Here is a 17,526-nt window from a genome sequence, read left to right on the forward strand (position 1 = left end):
ACTGGCTCAGAGTACACTGAAATGAGAAAGGTGTACAAAAACTCAAAAGGTAGAAAGGGGTCAGGTTATAAAGATCTTTAAATGACAGAGCACTTTATTTTTGATCTTAAAGGTAACAGGGAAACACTGGAGTTTATTAAATGAGAGTGACATAATCAGACCTGTGCTTTAGGAAGATCCATTTGAGAGCTGTGTGAAGGATGGCCTGGAGAGAATAGAGACTTGAGTCAGGGAGATGAACCAGCAGGCTATTCCTAGTTCAGGAATGAGGTGATAAGAGCCTGCAGTTTCAAAGGAGAGAAGGAGGTACAGATCAGAGATAGTATATGAGGGTCTGCACCAGGGTAGAAGCAGTGTTAGAAGAAAAATAGGGGTGTATACAAAAGCTATTACAAGATGTTACAAAGATAAAAAGGACAAGATGTGGCAAGAACTCAACTGGGAAAGGGAAGCGGTGAAAGTAAGGAGTCGAGGATGACACTTAGGTTGCAAGGCCCGGGGATTAGTGGTTCTATTAATGGTAAGAGAAAAGCTCAGAAGAGGAATGAGCTTCAGTAAGGAAAGATGAGTTTAATTTTAGATACGGTAAGTTTTAGATATCCATAGGCCATCAAGTTCAAAATGTTCAATAGGCAGGTGGAAATTGCAGAATAAAAGTGAAGAAAGAGGTTAGGGTTGGATAAGTAGATTTGGGAATCATCTACATAGCTGATAAATGAATCCACAGGAGTTGATGAGATCACCAGTGAAACAGCACAGAGGGAGAAGAAAAGAGGGTCCAAGAAGGAACACTGGTGGACATCCACAGTTAGTGGGTACAACCTTGATGAAGGATAACTGATAGGGTCAAAGGCTTCTGAGAGGTCAAATATGATGAGGACTGAGAAAAGGTCAGATGACATTATTGGTGTCTTTGAAGAGTTTTAACGATAACAGAGTGAGAAGAAAGGAAATAGAGGCCTATTTTAGACAGCATTCTCAAGGAATTGAGCCATTAAAGGTAGGAGAAATATAGGATGACAGCTAAAAAGAATGGACAGATCAGGTAACTGTTCTTTAAGTATGGGGGAAAACATTGGCCTGTTTGCAGCCAGTAGGGAAACAACCAACAGGGAGAGAAAAAGATTAATAAAAGAGTGAGGACAATAGAAGAAGAAATCTGATAGAGAAGGTAGGACTGAATGGGATCACCTGTGCGGCCTCCCCCCCCCCCCAAGGTGTTGCCATGGCAAGTAGAAAGGCCACCTCTTTATGTGAGACAGTATGAAGGAGGAGATAGTGGTGGAAGGCATACGAATGATATGAGATGAAGAGAAGGAAGAGGTCTTGGCCAATCACCTCAATTATTTTTTCATTAAAATGAGACAAGCTGAAAGGGTTGGTGGGGTGAGAGCCATGGGAGATTTGAGGAAGCATAAAAAGGTTTAGAAAAGACCAGTGGCAAGTAGAATAGTGAGTGTATTAGAGGGTTGTAAAAGCACTGCCTTGCTGCAGTGAGAGCCCAGTTGAGATTTTATAAGATAAATTTGTACCAGATCCAGTCAACAGTTTCATGATTTTCTCTAGCTTCATTCAGCATCATGAATAGGACCTAAGGCAGAAGATGATGGAATTAATACAAGACTGTGGTTTGGCCAATGATAAGAGGGAAAGGTATTTGACAGAAGAGGATAGCATAGAATTGAACTGGTTCAACAAGGAGTTAACTTGGAAGGGAAGAAAATGTAACCAGGGCAAGGTGATAGCCTGGGAAAGAACTCAGAAGCGGAGGATATAAGTCACCCTGAGGATAAAGAAGAAGATTAGGTGTTGCAAAGCAGAGGGAAAGGTGAAATGATAAGAGATTATAATAAGATAAAGGAATCTCAGAGTTCATAAATATCTAAGTATAACAACTGTTGGTCATGGCAAGTGTGTAGAGCTGGAAGTGGTCATGGGAAATGTGTAAATTCAGTAAAAGGTTAGGGTACTTGAAAGAATATTAATATGTATGATGGAATCCCCTAACATAAGAGCAAGAACTGGGAAAACATAAAGGCAACAAGCCAAGCACTGAACTTGTTGAGGAAAGAATGAATGAAGCAAGCATCTTTTAAGTACAAAAATACGTACAAAACACTAAACTAAGAATTAGGGACAGAAACAGAAACGCTAGATAGTTCCTGATCTCAAGGAGCTCATATTCTAATAGGGGAGACAACATATATAGATGGTTTCAGCTGCAAGATGGAAAAATCCTGTGGTCCTTAGGGTACAGCCTCAAAGAAGATGTTAATGCTTCTTTAATGTTATTACCACAGATAAAATTATATCAGTTTCCAATCTTGAATTATTCGACAGTGCCAAGGAAATCAGTTGCAAGAACTTTTTTTCCTGGGTCTTCTGCAGTTGTGGCTGTAGCACCTGCAGGAACAGTTGTCAGGCTGCATAGGTGTTACTTCCCAGAATGACAGTTGAGAACAATGGGCTGAAAACAATGCTACTGCTCAGGCTTCTGTGTGCAAGGTCCTAGGCTATCTCCATCAAGGTCAGAGAAGAGACGGTGGTCATAGTAGTCTGACTTGCCTGGCTCATGATGCCTCCTGTCCCTCACTCAGAGTGCACTGCTGCTTTATCCAGGCTAGCTTGCCTGCCCTGTATGTGGCAGCTGATTGACAACTGGTGGGGATGGTTGCCCCCTTCTCCACAAGAGTTGCTTCCCCAGATGACAGTTCTGCTGGAAGAAGGGCTGATAATGTGGGGGCGCTATGACCCTCAGGGTTCTTGTGCCTGACTGTTGGTGGCAGATAGTCAGCAGTTGTTGCTGGTACTGATATGGAAACTGGGCTTCCTGTCTTCAATGATTTCTTCTCAATAATGGATACAAGACAGGCTAGCAGTAAGTCTAGTGGTTTGAAGGAAAATATTCTGGAAGTCAATAAATAATAGTTACCACAATCTTGACTGAGTGACAAATATAGATTGAATCTCAAAAGAAGTGATATTTAATAGAGGGAGAGCCTGGAAGTGGCAATGAGGAGCAAAGAGTATCCAACACCCTCATCGAGTCCCAGAGGCAGGAATGCAAGTGCAACTAATGCTGGAAAAAGGAGTCAGAGAAGCTGTACCATCAGAAAAATAGCTTGATTTAATTTATTAACAATTAGAAAAGAACTAGACTTTGGAATGGAACATAATGAGAAGCACTGAAAGTTAACTAAGTAATTCCTTGGATTACATCTAAAGAGAAGATCAAAAGAAAATTTCCTCAACAGTATAAGCAGCCATAGTGAGATAAAGAGGCGAAATTGAAAAGATCAAAGATATAGTAGAAGGTACAGTTCTTAACAATTCATAAAGAAAAAAATAAATTGACAAAAAATGGTTATTGTTCTGATTAAGAGATGCATGGAGCCATTATATGGATAGTTCTTACATCTGAGACAGGAGCTGAAGATGAACCATGAGTTAGGGTGAGAATCAGTTAAGAGAAAGAAAATAGGCTGGATGGCATTTGGTAAATATTGGTATTTTCAATGATCTAAAGCCAACATGGGGGGAGGGGGGGGCGCGCGTGCGCCCGGGCCCAAAACATCTTTTCAACTTAAATGCTGCACTGATTCTGTATGGTTACAAATATTGCCACACCACAATCTTTGAAGATTCAAAATTGTGGGTGAACTACGACACATGATCTTCTCAAGTTGGTTACACGGTACAAAGGACAGGTATATAATGAAATTAGATGGACTCTGTGGTCCCCTCCAAATCTAATATTTCAAGACTCTAAAAAAGCTAGAGGCAGAATAGTTATAATATTTCTGATCACTTCCTAACTGTAATATGAATTTTCAAAAATAGATCATGTTAAAATAAAGGAATGAACTGACAGATAACCACTGTCAAACACTCTTAATTATATGCATGTAATTTTGGATCCTTTCTTTACTGAGGTGATCCCTATCCAACTAAGTATCACAGATAAGGAAGAACAGATAGTACCATTAGTCAGTCAATTAACATTTATTAAGCACCTACAAAGTGCCAGGCACCCTGCTAAGCACTGGGGATACAAAGAAAGGCAAAAGACAGTCTCAGCCTTCAAGGAGTTCACAATCTAATGAGAGACAACATGTGAACTATGTACAAACAAGCTATATGCAGATAAACAGGAAATAATCAAACAAAGGGAATGAACTAGAACTAAGAAGGATCAGGAAGGGCTTCTTTAGAAGGTGGGATTTTAACTGGAACTTGAAGGAAGTCAGGGAATTCAGGAGGTAGAGATGAGGAGGGAGAACATTCACAGCAAGTAAAAATTCCCAGTCAGGAGACAGAGCCAGAGTCTTCTTTAAGGAACAGCAAGATCAGTGTTACTAGATTGAAGTGGGGGAGGGAAGAAAGGTGTAAGGTTTAAGAAGACTGTACAGATTGGGAAAGGAATAGGTTATGAAGGGCTCTGAATGTGAAAACAGATTTTATATTTGATCCCCTAGAAGGGGTATGGAGCATGAAATTTTTTGATACGTACGATATGTCAGACCTTCACTTTAGGAAAATCACTTTGGTGGCTAAGTAGAGGATGGACTGCACTGGGGAGAGACTTGAGGCAAGCAAAATAACTAAGTTATGACAGTAATCCAAGAATACAGAAATGAGGCCTGCAACTGTATGGCAGCAGTAACAGGGAAAAGAAGAGGGCACATGTGAGAAATATTACAAAGGTAAAAATCAGCAGGTGTTGGCAACAGATTAGCTATGGGGGGAAGAAATAACACCTAGATTTCAAGTCTAGGAGACTGGGAAAATAGTAGTGCCCTGATGATAACAGGGAAGTCTGGAAGGAGGGAAGGTTTGGGGGGAAAGTCAATGAGTTCAATATTCGACATAGAGAGTTTAAGATGTCCTCAGAAGACTCAGTTCAAGATGTCTGGTGGGCAGCTGGAGAAGTGGCTCCCAATCTCAACAACAGTGCTGTCGGCTGTCCCTGAAGTTACTAATGACATCTTAACTAACAAATCTGATGATATCTTATCAGTCCTCAACCTTCTACTGAATTGATAACGCAGACCATCCTTTTCTTTCCTCCAGGATACTTTCTCTTTCTGGGATTTTATGACACCACTCTCTCCTGGTTCTCCTACTTGGCTGAGCCGTCCTTTGCCAACCTCCTTTGCCAGTCCATTATCCAACCTAAGCCCCCTAATTGAGGGTATTCCCCAATATCATATCCTAGGTCCCTACTATTCTCTCTCTACACATTCTTTGGAACCTCATCAGTTCACATGGGTTTAATTCTCTCTTCTATTGTAAATAACTCCCAAATTTATATATCCAGTACCAATGTCTCCTGAGTACCACTCTGGCATCACCAATTACCTACTGGACATTTCAAACTAGATGTCCCAAGACATGTCCAAAACAGCACACATCATTTTCCCACAAAACCTACCCCTCTTCCAAAATTTTCTATTTCTGTTGTTCAAATGCCAAATGTATGCTTTTCCTAAAAGACTATTTTATGGAGAACTCACATCAGGCAAGCACTCAGATGGTGATCAGAAGAAGTGATTCAAGGGCACTCTCAAGATCTCTCTGAAGAACTCTGGAATTGAGTTTAACGGGAGACACTGACACAGGACCGTCCAGCATGGTACGCCCTCATCAAAGACGGTGCAGTGCTCTTTGAGTAAAGCAGAACTGAAGTAGCTCAAAAGAAACAGATGTGCAAATTTAGAGAATCCACCTCAAATGTTCACATGCCTGACGTGCAGCAGAACATTCTGAGCTTCCCCAATTGACAAACGGTCAAAGGATATGAACAAGCAGTTCTCAGATGAAGAAATTAAAGCCATCTATGGTCATATGAAAAAATGCTCTAAATCAGTACCGATTAGTGAAATGCAAATCAAAACAACTCTGAGGCACCACATCACACCTATCAGATTGGCTAACATGACAAAACAGGACAATGATAAATGTTGGAGAAGTAGGAAAATTGGAACACTAATGCATTGTTGGTGGAGTTGTGAAATGATTCAACCATTTTGGAGAACAATTTGCAACTATGCCCAAAGGGCTATAAAAATGGGCATACCCTTTGACCCAACAATAGCACTTCTAGGACTATATCCCAAAGAGATCATACAAATGGGAAAAGGACCCACATGTACAGAAATATTTATAGCAGCTCTTATTGTGGTAGCAAAGAATTGGAAATTGAGAGGATGTCCATCAACTGGGGAACGGCTGAACAAGCTGCAGTATATGAACACAATGGAATACTATTGTGCTGTAAGAAATGATGAATAGGCTGACCTCAGAAAAACCTAGAAAGACTTGTATGGTCTGATGCTGAGTAAAGTAAGCAGAACCAGGAGAATGTTGTACACAATAACAGCTAAGTTATTGATAAAATAGCTAACATTGATAAACTTAACCCTTCCCAGCAATACAAGGATCTAAGACACCTCCAAAAGCCTCTTGATGGAAAATGCTATCCACATCCAAAGTAAGAGCTATGGAGTGTGAATGCAGATCGAAGCATACTATTTACTATTTTTTTTCTTCTGCTGAGTTTTGTTTCCTCTTTCTGATTGTTCCTCCTATTGGTTCTAATTCTTACTTACAACATCACTAATGTGAAAATATGTGTAATAGGAATGTATATGTATAGCCTATATCAGATGGTTCACCATCACGGGGAGAGTGATGGGGAGGAAGGGGGAGAAAAATCTTCAACTCAAAAGCATATGAAAGTGATTGTTAATAAATCAAAATTAATTAATTAAAAAAAAAAAGAACATCCTGAGCTCCTGTTGGTCTCTGATCAGCCAGTCAGACACATCATAAACTTGACTCTAACATAGTGTTGTCATTTTGGTCCTCTTCTAGAACAAAGGACAACCACCAAGCAACCATTTCTACTGAAGGCACCATCATTCTTCCAATCTCCCAAATTTATAACCTTGACTCCCCATTCTCTTTCAACCCACAAATATAATCAGCTACTAAATCTTTCAGTTTCTATCTCCACATCTCTCACATCTGACCTTTCCTCTATAGTTACAAGGTCACTATTGTACTTCTGACCCTCATTACTTCTTGCTTAGATTATTAAAACCACTGAATTGGTCTCCCTGACCCAATCAAGTCTTTCCCCCTATTCCAGTTCATCCTCCACTTTGCTGCCAAGATTATTTTAATTAAGCACAGATCTGATTATCTCAGTCCTATACTCAATAAATTCTAGTGGCTCTCTACTGGCTCTAAAATGAAATTTAAACTTCCTCTGTTCAGCTTTTAAAGACTTTGACAACCTTCCCCTAACTTATCTTTCTAACCTCATTACTCCCCCTCCTGCACTCTGTGATCCAGCCAAACCTGCCTTCTCTCTTCCTCACTGAGACATTCCATTTCCCATACCATGCTTTGGTACTATCTGTCCTACATGCCTGTAATGCATTCCTCACCTCTGGCTTACAGAAGTCTGTTCCTTCAAGACACGGTTCAAACACTACCTTCAAATTGAAGTCATTCCTGCTCTCTACTACCTCTCTTCTCAAACTAGCTCATATCAACAACTTTTTATATATTTATAAATATACTTTTTTCTCCCATTTAAATGCAAGGTCCTTGAAAGTAGGGACTGCTTCATTCTTTGTACCTGTACTCTTGGTACTATAAAGGGATAATGAAAGTTCAAATAAGATTATAAGAAATGTTAAAATTTTTAAAAATTACAATTTCACTTCTTCTGAAGTATTCTCTAATTCAGACTGGTCAACTCATTTCATGGGAAGGAAGACAGGGCAGTCTGGAAGAATGATTTCAAGAGCATAGGAAATTCCCAATGTGGAAACTCCCTCCACTGATAACATTTAGTCTGAGAGTTAGTTAGTGGGATCTGATGATACAATCCTGACAACCTTTCCTTTGTTGAGGACAAAGACTCCAAACATGTTCTTAATTTGCCAAGAGATTGCATAGACTGTAATAAAGTTAAGTAGACATAATAATCCTTATATTTAATTACTACAAAATCAATTGGCTCCAGCCGAATAATAGTAAAACTCCCAAAACACACCTCAAATAATGTTTACATGGTAAATCACTATTAAACACTCAAAGAAACCTACCTGTTCTTCCCTTTTTTGCTTTCGAAGTTGTATTCCTTCTTCTTCTCTCCGCCTACGCATTTCTTGAGGATTTAATGCTTTATTCTTGTAACTTTTCATTCTATAGTTATCTTTCCCCGGGCTTGCCATAGCATCTGGTAGAAGAAAAAGTTCAAACACAAAGATGACACTTCAGACAATGAGATGCTATATTCTAACAAAACTATTCCAACGAAACTATTTCATAAAAAGTTTGCACCAAGAACAATGGTTTTCCCCTCAGTGCAAAAATCAGACTAATATAACCAAATATTTTGGGAATAAGAGATCAAATATTTAAAATATCTAATCTGCTATTCTGGTTACTGACAATCTGATTAGAGAAAGCTAGGCAGCAGAGTGGATAGAGTGCTGAATTTGGAATCAGCCTGATTTCAAATCCTGCCTCATACATTTACTGTAACAATGTGACCCTGGAAAAACCTCTAAACCTCTCTGAGCATCCACATATGTAAAAGGGGTGATTACAGCATCTACCTTTTAGGATCATAAGAGTCAAATGAGTTAACACAGATTAAGTGCTTTGCTAACCCTTAAAGCTTAATATAAATGATAGCTATTATTACTACATTTGATATTCAAATGCTACTATATGCATGTAAAAGCTTACCTAAATTAAATATGCCCATTTATAATGTAATTATATTGAATCCCTCTAACAGTAAACATGTGTGTAACCTTTTAGTTTGTTAAGGATTTTTATATGGATTATTACAGCAACCCTGCAAAGTACCACAGGCATTACTGTCTCCATTTTACAGATGAAGAAACTGAAAGAATGTTAAGTGACTTGATATGTCCACAGTAACATCTTTAGTGTCACAGGTGGGATTCAAAGGTAAGTTTCTTCTGACTTCAACTCCAGTGCTTTCCCCACTAATCATGATGTAATAGTATACTATTACAACTATTTATTATTATTATTGTATATATTAGTATTGCTTATCATTAGCACATGTATTACTCTATGTTATAATGTACATTATATTATACATAAAACTATGTATTACTATTATAACTAGTATACTATGTAGTAGTATAACTATTATATCAATTATAACTGATAAATTCACCTTAGCAACAGTGCACATGCCCATTTTACTATTTAGAACAGATTTAATATAAACTCCTAGTGGAAAACACTGTCTTCCATTGATTTATTTCTTATGTAAAGATCCTGCAACTCAAATAGTACCATTACCTAATGGAGGGAAAAGACCAAATCATTAATTGTGAAATAAATTAATAGTTATGTGTTCAATAGATGATAAAATGATTTTTCAGAAATGAAGATTTCACAGGATCCCTTTTCAAAATACACAGTTAAGTTGTGGTAAGATCTTTCTACATAAAATTATCCAAAAAAAAAAATCTATCCTGAAAATTTCAAGAACAGTTTGCTCATTTTCCTCCTTAGGAACTAATTTATCTATGTTTGCAATCCTCTATATCTTATCAAAAAACCACCTTATCACTCAGCTGCTCTAAATACAAATAGGATGACTTCAATGAGGCAATTTCACTTGTAGTAATATAACTTTTAGAGAGGCTGTACTTTAAAGCCTGATGACTCACAAAACCGTCATTTTTTAATGCTAGGAATGATAATCAAGCACCCTAAGGCTGTCCTACATAGGATTTATTTCCTTCTTGACCAACCATGTACTTATTTTCTGTTTACTTCTCTCTCATACTGGAAAAAAAAAATTGCACAGCTAAGAACTTAGGACCTAGAAAAGAGTTTTAATACTAATTTGCTACTGATTTACTGATATCATTAAATTACAACTTCCATTCCTATATGTTTTATCAGTAAAAATCGATGTAAATATGAAAGGCAGAAATGCGTGAACAAAGCAGGTAAACTCACCAACAGCTAATGAAGCAACAGTTAAAATAAATACGACCATAAATGCCCTCCTTTTACATAGCTAGAACTTGTTTACCAACCAGAAACTTAAATGTTCGCACTCAAAGATTAATTGTTAAGGTTCTAATAAGCAATTTCAATCTAGTACAGAAGACTGTCGCGTATTCTTTGTGCATGTTTACAAAGCGCTTAAAACAGTAGCTGGCACATAGCAGTAGCTTAATAAATGCTTGTTCCCTTCCCCTTTCCCCATCTTTAGAAGCCTTTTAAATTACTCATTACACCACGTAAGAATTTTATCATGGAATAGGGCTGGCAAGCAATCAGAGGGGAAGGTCTAATCCTAGGGGTCTCATCAGACACTAAATCAGAAACCGATTTAAGCCAGCACGTCTTCAGTGACATCGAAAACCAGGTGCAGAACAGCTGAGGTTTGTTAACCCAAGTGCCCCGCCTCTGGGGTCCTCAAGGCCGCGGCCTTCCCCGCCCCTCCCCCCACCTCCTCTAGGCGTTAGAAAGGGACCAAGAAGTGGTGGGGGCCAGAAAGTGGCCGACCCCTCGTTAGTTACCTCGAGGAAAGGAAGGTTACCAAAGAGCTCAAGACCCCAACGGGGGTGTGCGCGATCTCGAGCCCAAGAATAAGGACCGCCCGAGACCTCCCCCAGCAGGGTGTTCGGGTCAGCCCAGCGCAGGCACTAGCCGCCTCCGAAGATCCAGGCGGGTGTCCCCCGCTCCCCCAGCCAGAGAAGGCCTAAAGCCCGAGGTTAGAAGCCCAGTCACTGCCCCTTACCCATCGAGAGACCAGGTTCCGCGCTCGGCTGCTGCTTCCCTGCTGCTAGTTATGTCGTTTCTGACTCCCCCGCCGGCTCGGCAGCTGGGCTAATTTCCCGGCTAGGAGCTCGGCTGATGGGTTCGCAATCCAAAATGGCGGCCGCCCGGCGCCCCCTCCCCGAGACCCCAGAGGCTCCGTTCCCAGCAGCCCTTGCACCGGGCGAGGAGCTCCTGCCTTACGAAGTGGGTGGGAGAGAGGCGCGAGCCCTCAGCTCCGCCCACTCAGACCAACGCGTTCGGCTACGCCGGGAGGGGGACGCGCTCAGGAAGAATGCTGGGAAAAGTCGACACCTGCTTTGGCGCATACTCTCTTTCTGCCCGCCTTTCTCTTAACATTGCTTTCCTCTCCAATCCCTGACTGTTTTTATGTGACTGAGGTTTGCTATGTGACTTGCCCAGGGTTATGCAGGATTCCGAATCCTTGTTCTCAGACTTAAATCCTGCCCTCTTTCCATTCTACTAAGAGCCAGTTAACCCAGGTTTGGGGTGTGATTTGTCTGGCACCATCTACAACCATCTAGGTTCTTCTGAGTCACATTGTCCCATTTCCTTCAGTTCAGCAAGCATTAATTGCATGCAATTAGAAGTACCTTGGCCTAATGCAAAGAGCGGTAAATTTGGAGGAAGGAGACCTGAGTTTGAGTTTGGGACCTTTAAACTTGCTTATTGTGTAAGTGTAGCACACCTCCCCATTTCCTCACTCCTCTGCCCCGCCCCCCATCTCTGAAAGATGCTAGGCAAAGATGACTCATATATGTTGTTTACTCAGTTCTCAGATGATGAGATGACGTCAAACCCATCCACTCCCAGTTTTTCCCTCTGATTTCTTCCCGTATCCTCATTTTTTTTTTAATTTTCACTCTGTATACAGGCTCCTTTCCTTCTGCCTACTATCAGGATCTCTACTGTAAGACCATCACCACCACCACCAGTACCCCCGCTGTCATTTTTTACTCCTCTCCTTTTACTATTAAGACACACCCTGTTTTCCAGAGCTAAGACCCAGCAAGCAACCTGTGCCCTGAGCTTGGCATAACAGCATTTTTTTTGTTCACCCTCTGGATGGACTCAGCCACAGCAAAAACCCAGAATTATTTCACACGGCTCCAGGTAGTCTCTTAGCATGGACCAAGCACCTGTAGTACCCATGATGAAGTCCTGCTATGAATCACACTTGTCTCATTATTGCTGTTACCTGCACATTATCCCGGCTACAGCTTACTTTGAATTCACTAGTATAAGTATTAAGATTTGCCCACACTAAAGAGGGTCTCCTCCTAGGGGAAACCCTGGCATGTGTATCTAGTTTTGGTTCTCCAATGGCATAAAGAAAGCTTTTTGGGAGGGGACAGAAGGGGAAAAAATTTGGAACTCAAAATCTTATGGAAGTGAATGTTGAAAACTAAAAATAAATAAATTTTTAAAAAGAAAGCTTTTTGCTTATAATGACCGTTAGCTCTTTGGTTTGTCCTGCTTTGTTTTTAAAGTTAACCGTGGTTTTGATAACCTGTGTGAGCTCTCTGGATTTTTTGTTTTATTTTGTTTTTTAGAATTAACAGTGCTTACAAAACTTCTATGACTCTTTGGTCATTTGTTCTCATGGTTGACATTACAAATAGGACTATATCTCGTCCATGCTTTAAAAAAAAACAATTATAATAATCCCACCAGTCTAGCAATTGCCCTATAAACTCCTTAAGAAAGTAATCTACAATGAGTACTTCAACTTCCACTCCTTTCAATCTGTTCTAAGTCCTCCATAATTTACCTTCAGACCTCAACATTTAATTGAAACTGCTGTCTCCTAAATTACCAATGATATTTTAATGGCCAAATCTAATGGTCTTTTTTTTTTCAGTCACCATCCTTCTTGACCTCTCAGCAGCCTTCCACACTGTTGAATCACCCTCTCCTGGATTCTCTTATTTTCATGAGAAAATGAAAGAACTGCTTCTGGTTCTCCTACCAGTCATTGCTCCTTTTCAGTTTCCTGTACTGATTCTTCATCCCTGCCAACTTTGTAACATCGTATCCCTGGGCCTTCCCATATTGTTGAGGTTTAGAATTGGGAGAGCTGGTTCAGGTGTGAAAGAATTCACTTAGACCTTCTCTGTAACCGTTGGGAGCTTTATTTAGTCAAAGCTTCACAGGCCTGAGGTTAGCAAGGAGTTAAACAAAGGGCAAAGATATCAGAAAAGACCCAGGCTTGTATAGACAGAAAGCTACACAGCCTGTAGGGTGATGATATATTTCTAGGATTTTTTTTTAAGGCAATTGGGGTTAAGTGACTTGCCCAGGGTCACACAGCTAGTAAGTGACGAATGTGTGGGCTGAGGTCAGATTTGAACTCTGGTCCTCCTGAGGTCAGAGCCAGTGCTCTATCCACTGTTCCAGCTAGCTGCCCCCTATTTTTAGGATTTCTTATGGGAGTTGGAGATTAGAGACAGGATAAGAACGAACAAGATGAGGAAAATGGTTGCTTACAAGATAAGGGGAAAATTGTCCTGACATAGGATGAGGAAGATGAATGACAGGATAAGGAACACAGAGTAAGGGAGACAAAGGCAATTATTTTGGTACAAGTTGTATGGGATTTCAAGATAAGGGGGAAAGGACTTGAGAAGTTCTCAAGTTCCAAGATCTCAAGGTATAAGATGGGCTACAGAATGAGCCTCAAACCCCCTCAGGAGGGCCTGGGAAAGTAATCCTTAATATTATTTTTAATCCTAGGGCACTCTTTGTACCCACATCGATATTATTTCACTTGGTGATCTAGGCAGCAACCATAGATTTAAGTATCATCTCTATGCACCTTTTCAAGGGAGACTAATAACTTCTTTAAGGGAAGCAGGTAATTGAGGCCCCTGGATTAGACTACTCTGCTCTCCTGAGAAAGAGTAGTACATCAGACTAGAATTATGTCTGTCTGCCCCTCCTCCAAAACAAAATTGCTAGTCCAGGGGAAATGATTTTTAGGTTCAAGCTGATTTCCTAATTACTATCCCTTAATGGAAAAAGAAGTACCCCAAATTAGATCCAAAGTCTTGACCCCTTTTTTCCCTTCCCATCAAATGCTATTTATACAAAAACTATGCCATCTAATAAACAGTGAATAAGCCCATTTATCCAAGTTAATAGCAAATAGAAATCAAAAAAGTTATACAGACAATATACAAAACAAATGAGCTCCCTCCCATCTATGCAAAAAAGAGAGTCCCCATCAAATCCAAGGGGAAATTCCTCAAAGTTCTAGTGTTCAGGAAACTGCCTGAGGCACGAGCTCTTCTACATGTTGGCTTTTTATGAAAATCTTTCTCTTTCTAGGGGCCTGTCTCCCAGGTTCTCTGGCAAAGCTGAAAGCTAGGATGAAAAGCTCTAGTCCCCCCAAACTCCTCCTCTCACCTAGGCTTTGGGTGTCCATAATCATTGTCTCTACCAAAGAGAAAATTCTTGTGTAAATGTACCAGGTTTGAACTCTAGGTTGCAGTGCATCTATATATCTAGCCCTGTTTACTCTCCTGAGTGCTGGCCCTGCATCACCTTTTGGATATTTTGAATTGTATTTCCCTTGAGCAACTCAAACTCAGTATGTCCAAAAAATACCTCATTATCTTTTCCTCCAAGCCAGGCCCGCACAACTTGCAGCCTTTGGGCTGTTTTCGGCATGCCAAAGGACTTCCTCTACATACAAAAGATGTTTTCCCTTACCTTTTTCTGCAGGATGCCTGAAATCCTTTGGCTTGCTGCAACCTGCCCTCTGGCCACAGCTAAGGAAACAGGTTGTGCAGGACTGCTCTAAACCCTCTCTTCTTTCAAACTTTCCTATTACTGTGGAAGTCACGATGCTCTCAACCAGTGTCATCCTCCATGCCTCACTCACTCACCTCGAATAACCAGTCTGTTGTCAAATCTTGTCATTTCTACCTTCTCAATGTGTCTCCAATATATGTCCCTTTCACTCATATAACCAAACCCATTTCAGGTTCACATAATAACAAAAAGTATTAAGTGGTGTTTATATAGAACTTTAAGGTTTGTAAAATACATATGTTGATCCTCAAAAATCCTGAGAAATAGGTATAATTATTATATCATTTTACACATGAGGAAAGTGAGACTAGGAGAAGCTATGTGACTTTTCCTGAGTCACATAGCTAGAAAGTATATGAACTCAGGTCTATCTTGACTCCACATCCAGAATCTGTCTACTGTGCCACTTAGTTACCACCACCTCTCTCCTGCACTACTGCAATAACCTTCTAACTCATTTCCCTAGGTCAAGTCTTTCTCCACTCCCATCCATTGTCCACTCAACTACCAAAGTGATTTGGTAGGTCTGATGTCACACCACTCTTAGAGAACTTCAGTGGCTGTCTATTTCCTCTAAGCTCAAATGTAAAGTCCTCTATTTGTTATTTAAAGTTCTTTACCACTTGATCCCTTTGAGGTACAAGGGATACTACCAGCCCTTTTAGAGTTTCCTCCCCAACCCTATGCAGCTGCATTGACCTTCTTGTAGTTTTTTAAGAACTTGACACTCTTCAGTCTGTGCGTGGAAGGCTCTGAACCCTCACCTCTGCCTTACTTTTCCTTCTCCCTTCAGGACAGCTCAAACCACACCTTCAGCTGAAGATCTTTCCTGGTCTCCACCACCCCTCCCCTCCATGCTTTGTATATATGTTGTATGTAACTAATTATTTATATGTTCACACATTTAGAGTGTGAGCTTCTTAAGGGAAGGGAGTGTTTACATTTCTCTATATCCCTTCTACCTTCATCACGTCTCTTATATGTGTAGTCTTCTCTCCTCTGACACTTCCACCATCCTGTTGCAGGCCCACATCCCCTCATGCCTGGATGATTACAATACCATTGTTGCTTCAAGTCTCACGCTATTCCAGTCCATCCTCTACTTAGCTGTCAAATTTAGGTTTCACTGTCACCACCTATTCAAAAAACTCCAATGGCTCCTCATCCTCAGGACCGAATGCAAAATCATGTTTGCTTTTTAAAGCCCTTAATAACCTGGCTCCTTCCTATCATTCTGGTCTTCTTCTACATTACTCCCCACTCCCTTCCCGTGATACTAGTCTCTTTGCTGTAGTAGAATAAGACCGACCTTCTCCTAACTCTGTACATTTCACTAGCCGTCTCTGGTACCTAGAATTCTCTCCTTGCTCATCTCTGCCTCCCAACTTCCTTGGCTTCCTTTTGGCCTCAGCTAATGTTCCATATTCTGTAGTGCTCCTTAATCTTAATGATGCAGGTAGATGATGCAATGCATAGAGTGTTGGAACTGGAGTCAGGAAGACCTGGGTAAAAGGTCTGAGCCTCAGAAACTTACTAGCTGTGTGACCCTGAGCAAGTCACTTAACCTCTACTTGCTTCAGTTTCTTCAACTGTAAAACGAGGATATTAATAGCACCTGCCTGCCAGAGTTATTGTGAGGATCAAATGAGATAACATTTATAAAGTACTTAGCACAATGCCTGCTGTCACATAGTAGGTGCTACATAAATCCTGATTCCCTTCCCTTAGAAATTACTCCCAATTTATCATATATGTGTATATGTGTGTGTCATATATGTAATATTTTATGTATGTGCACGTATATGTATGTATATATGATGTATATATATAAAATTTGTACATGGTAGTTTTCATTTTGTTCTTCTCATTAGATTATAAGCTCAGAGAGAACAGGTACTGTTTTTTGCCTTTCTTTGTTATTCCCAGTGATTAGTATAGTGAATACATAACAAGCACATAATAAATGTTTTTTGACTGATTGACCTTGGGTATCCCACTTAACTTTTCTGGGTGTCAGTTTCCTCATCTGTAAAGTAGGGAAAATTATACTCACTTGCAGGATCTCTGTGGGGAAGTGCATCTTGTTTTAAGCCCCTACAAAAGCTGTCACAGCTTTAGAGCTGGAAACAATGTTAGGGGCCGTTTAGTTCAATCTCTGCTCATTTTACAGATGAAGAAACTGAAGCTCAGAGAAGTTAAATGACTTCCTCAAGATAAGTGTAAGATCTTCCCAGCTCCAAGTACAGCACTTACTCACTTATACGGTATTCTTCATCCTATATAGGCCAGTTGTAACTGTTAACTTATTTTTTAGGTTTGATGTCGTAATCAATAAAGGTAATGTATATAAATAATTCATGGGTCAATGCTATTATTAGGGAAATAATAATACCACCTACCTCGTTTATGAGATAACACGTAAAGTGCTTTGCAAATCTTTATGTTGGATTTGGTAGTTGTATAATAAGCTGGGAGATAGAGTTTTTTAAAATATTTAATTATTTAATACTCCAAAGAAAAATAACCATCAGGTTTTTGCACCCTAAAAAATTACTTTTCATTTACTATAAAGAAAAATTTGTTAAAAGATCTGTGAAATACTTTTATCGACAGGAGGATGTGGTTATGAAAGCCTTCTCGTTGCTTAGTAGTTCTAGAGCGCGTTCCACCAGGTCGCCCAACAAACAGTCCTAGATGTTTCCTTCTGCTCCTTGCCCTTGCAGGCGGAAAACCAACTCAGCCAGTTCTGGCTGGGAATCCTTCCACCTTTCACAGTCGTCCTTGCCTAGGGTTAATTTGTTAATTTCAGGACAAATCCAAAAGACTACAAATCCCAGCATGCAACGCGGTGGAGGAAGA

At 40.2% G+C, this 17,526-nt stretch overlaps 1 protein-coding gene across 1 annotated transcript in view; it reads right to left on the reverse strand.

Moving 5' to 3' along the window:
• KPNA5 (karyopherin subunit alpha 5) overlaps positions 1-11,064 on the reverse strand; it is a 50,410-nt gene extending 39,346 nt beyond the window's left edge. Inside the window, exons 1-2 of the mRNA XM_020971605.2 lie at positions 10,817-11,064; positions 8,118-8,251 (exon numbers count right to left, since the gene is read on the reverse strand). Coding sequence (XP_020827264.1) covers positions 8,118-8,251; positions 10,817-10,820 — 138 coding nt within the window. The 5' untranslated portion in view covers positions 10,821-11,064. The remainder of the gene's footprint in view (positions 1-8,117; positions 8,252-10,816) is intronic.
• Between the last annotated feature and the right edge of the window lie 6,462 nt (positions 11,065-17,526).

This window comes from Phascolarctos cinereus, unplaced genomic scaffold (assembly GCF_003287225.1).
Source record: "Phascolarctos cinereus isolate Bilbo 61053 unplaced genomic scaffold, phaCin_HiC Scaffold_5;HRSCAF=322, whole genome shotgun sequence".
NCBI classification, from domain to species: domain Eukaryota; kingdom Metazoa; phylum Chordata; class Mammalia; order Diprotodontia; family Phascolarctidae; genus Phascolarctos; species Phascolarctos cinereus.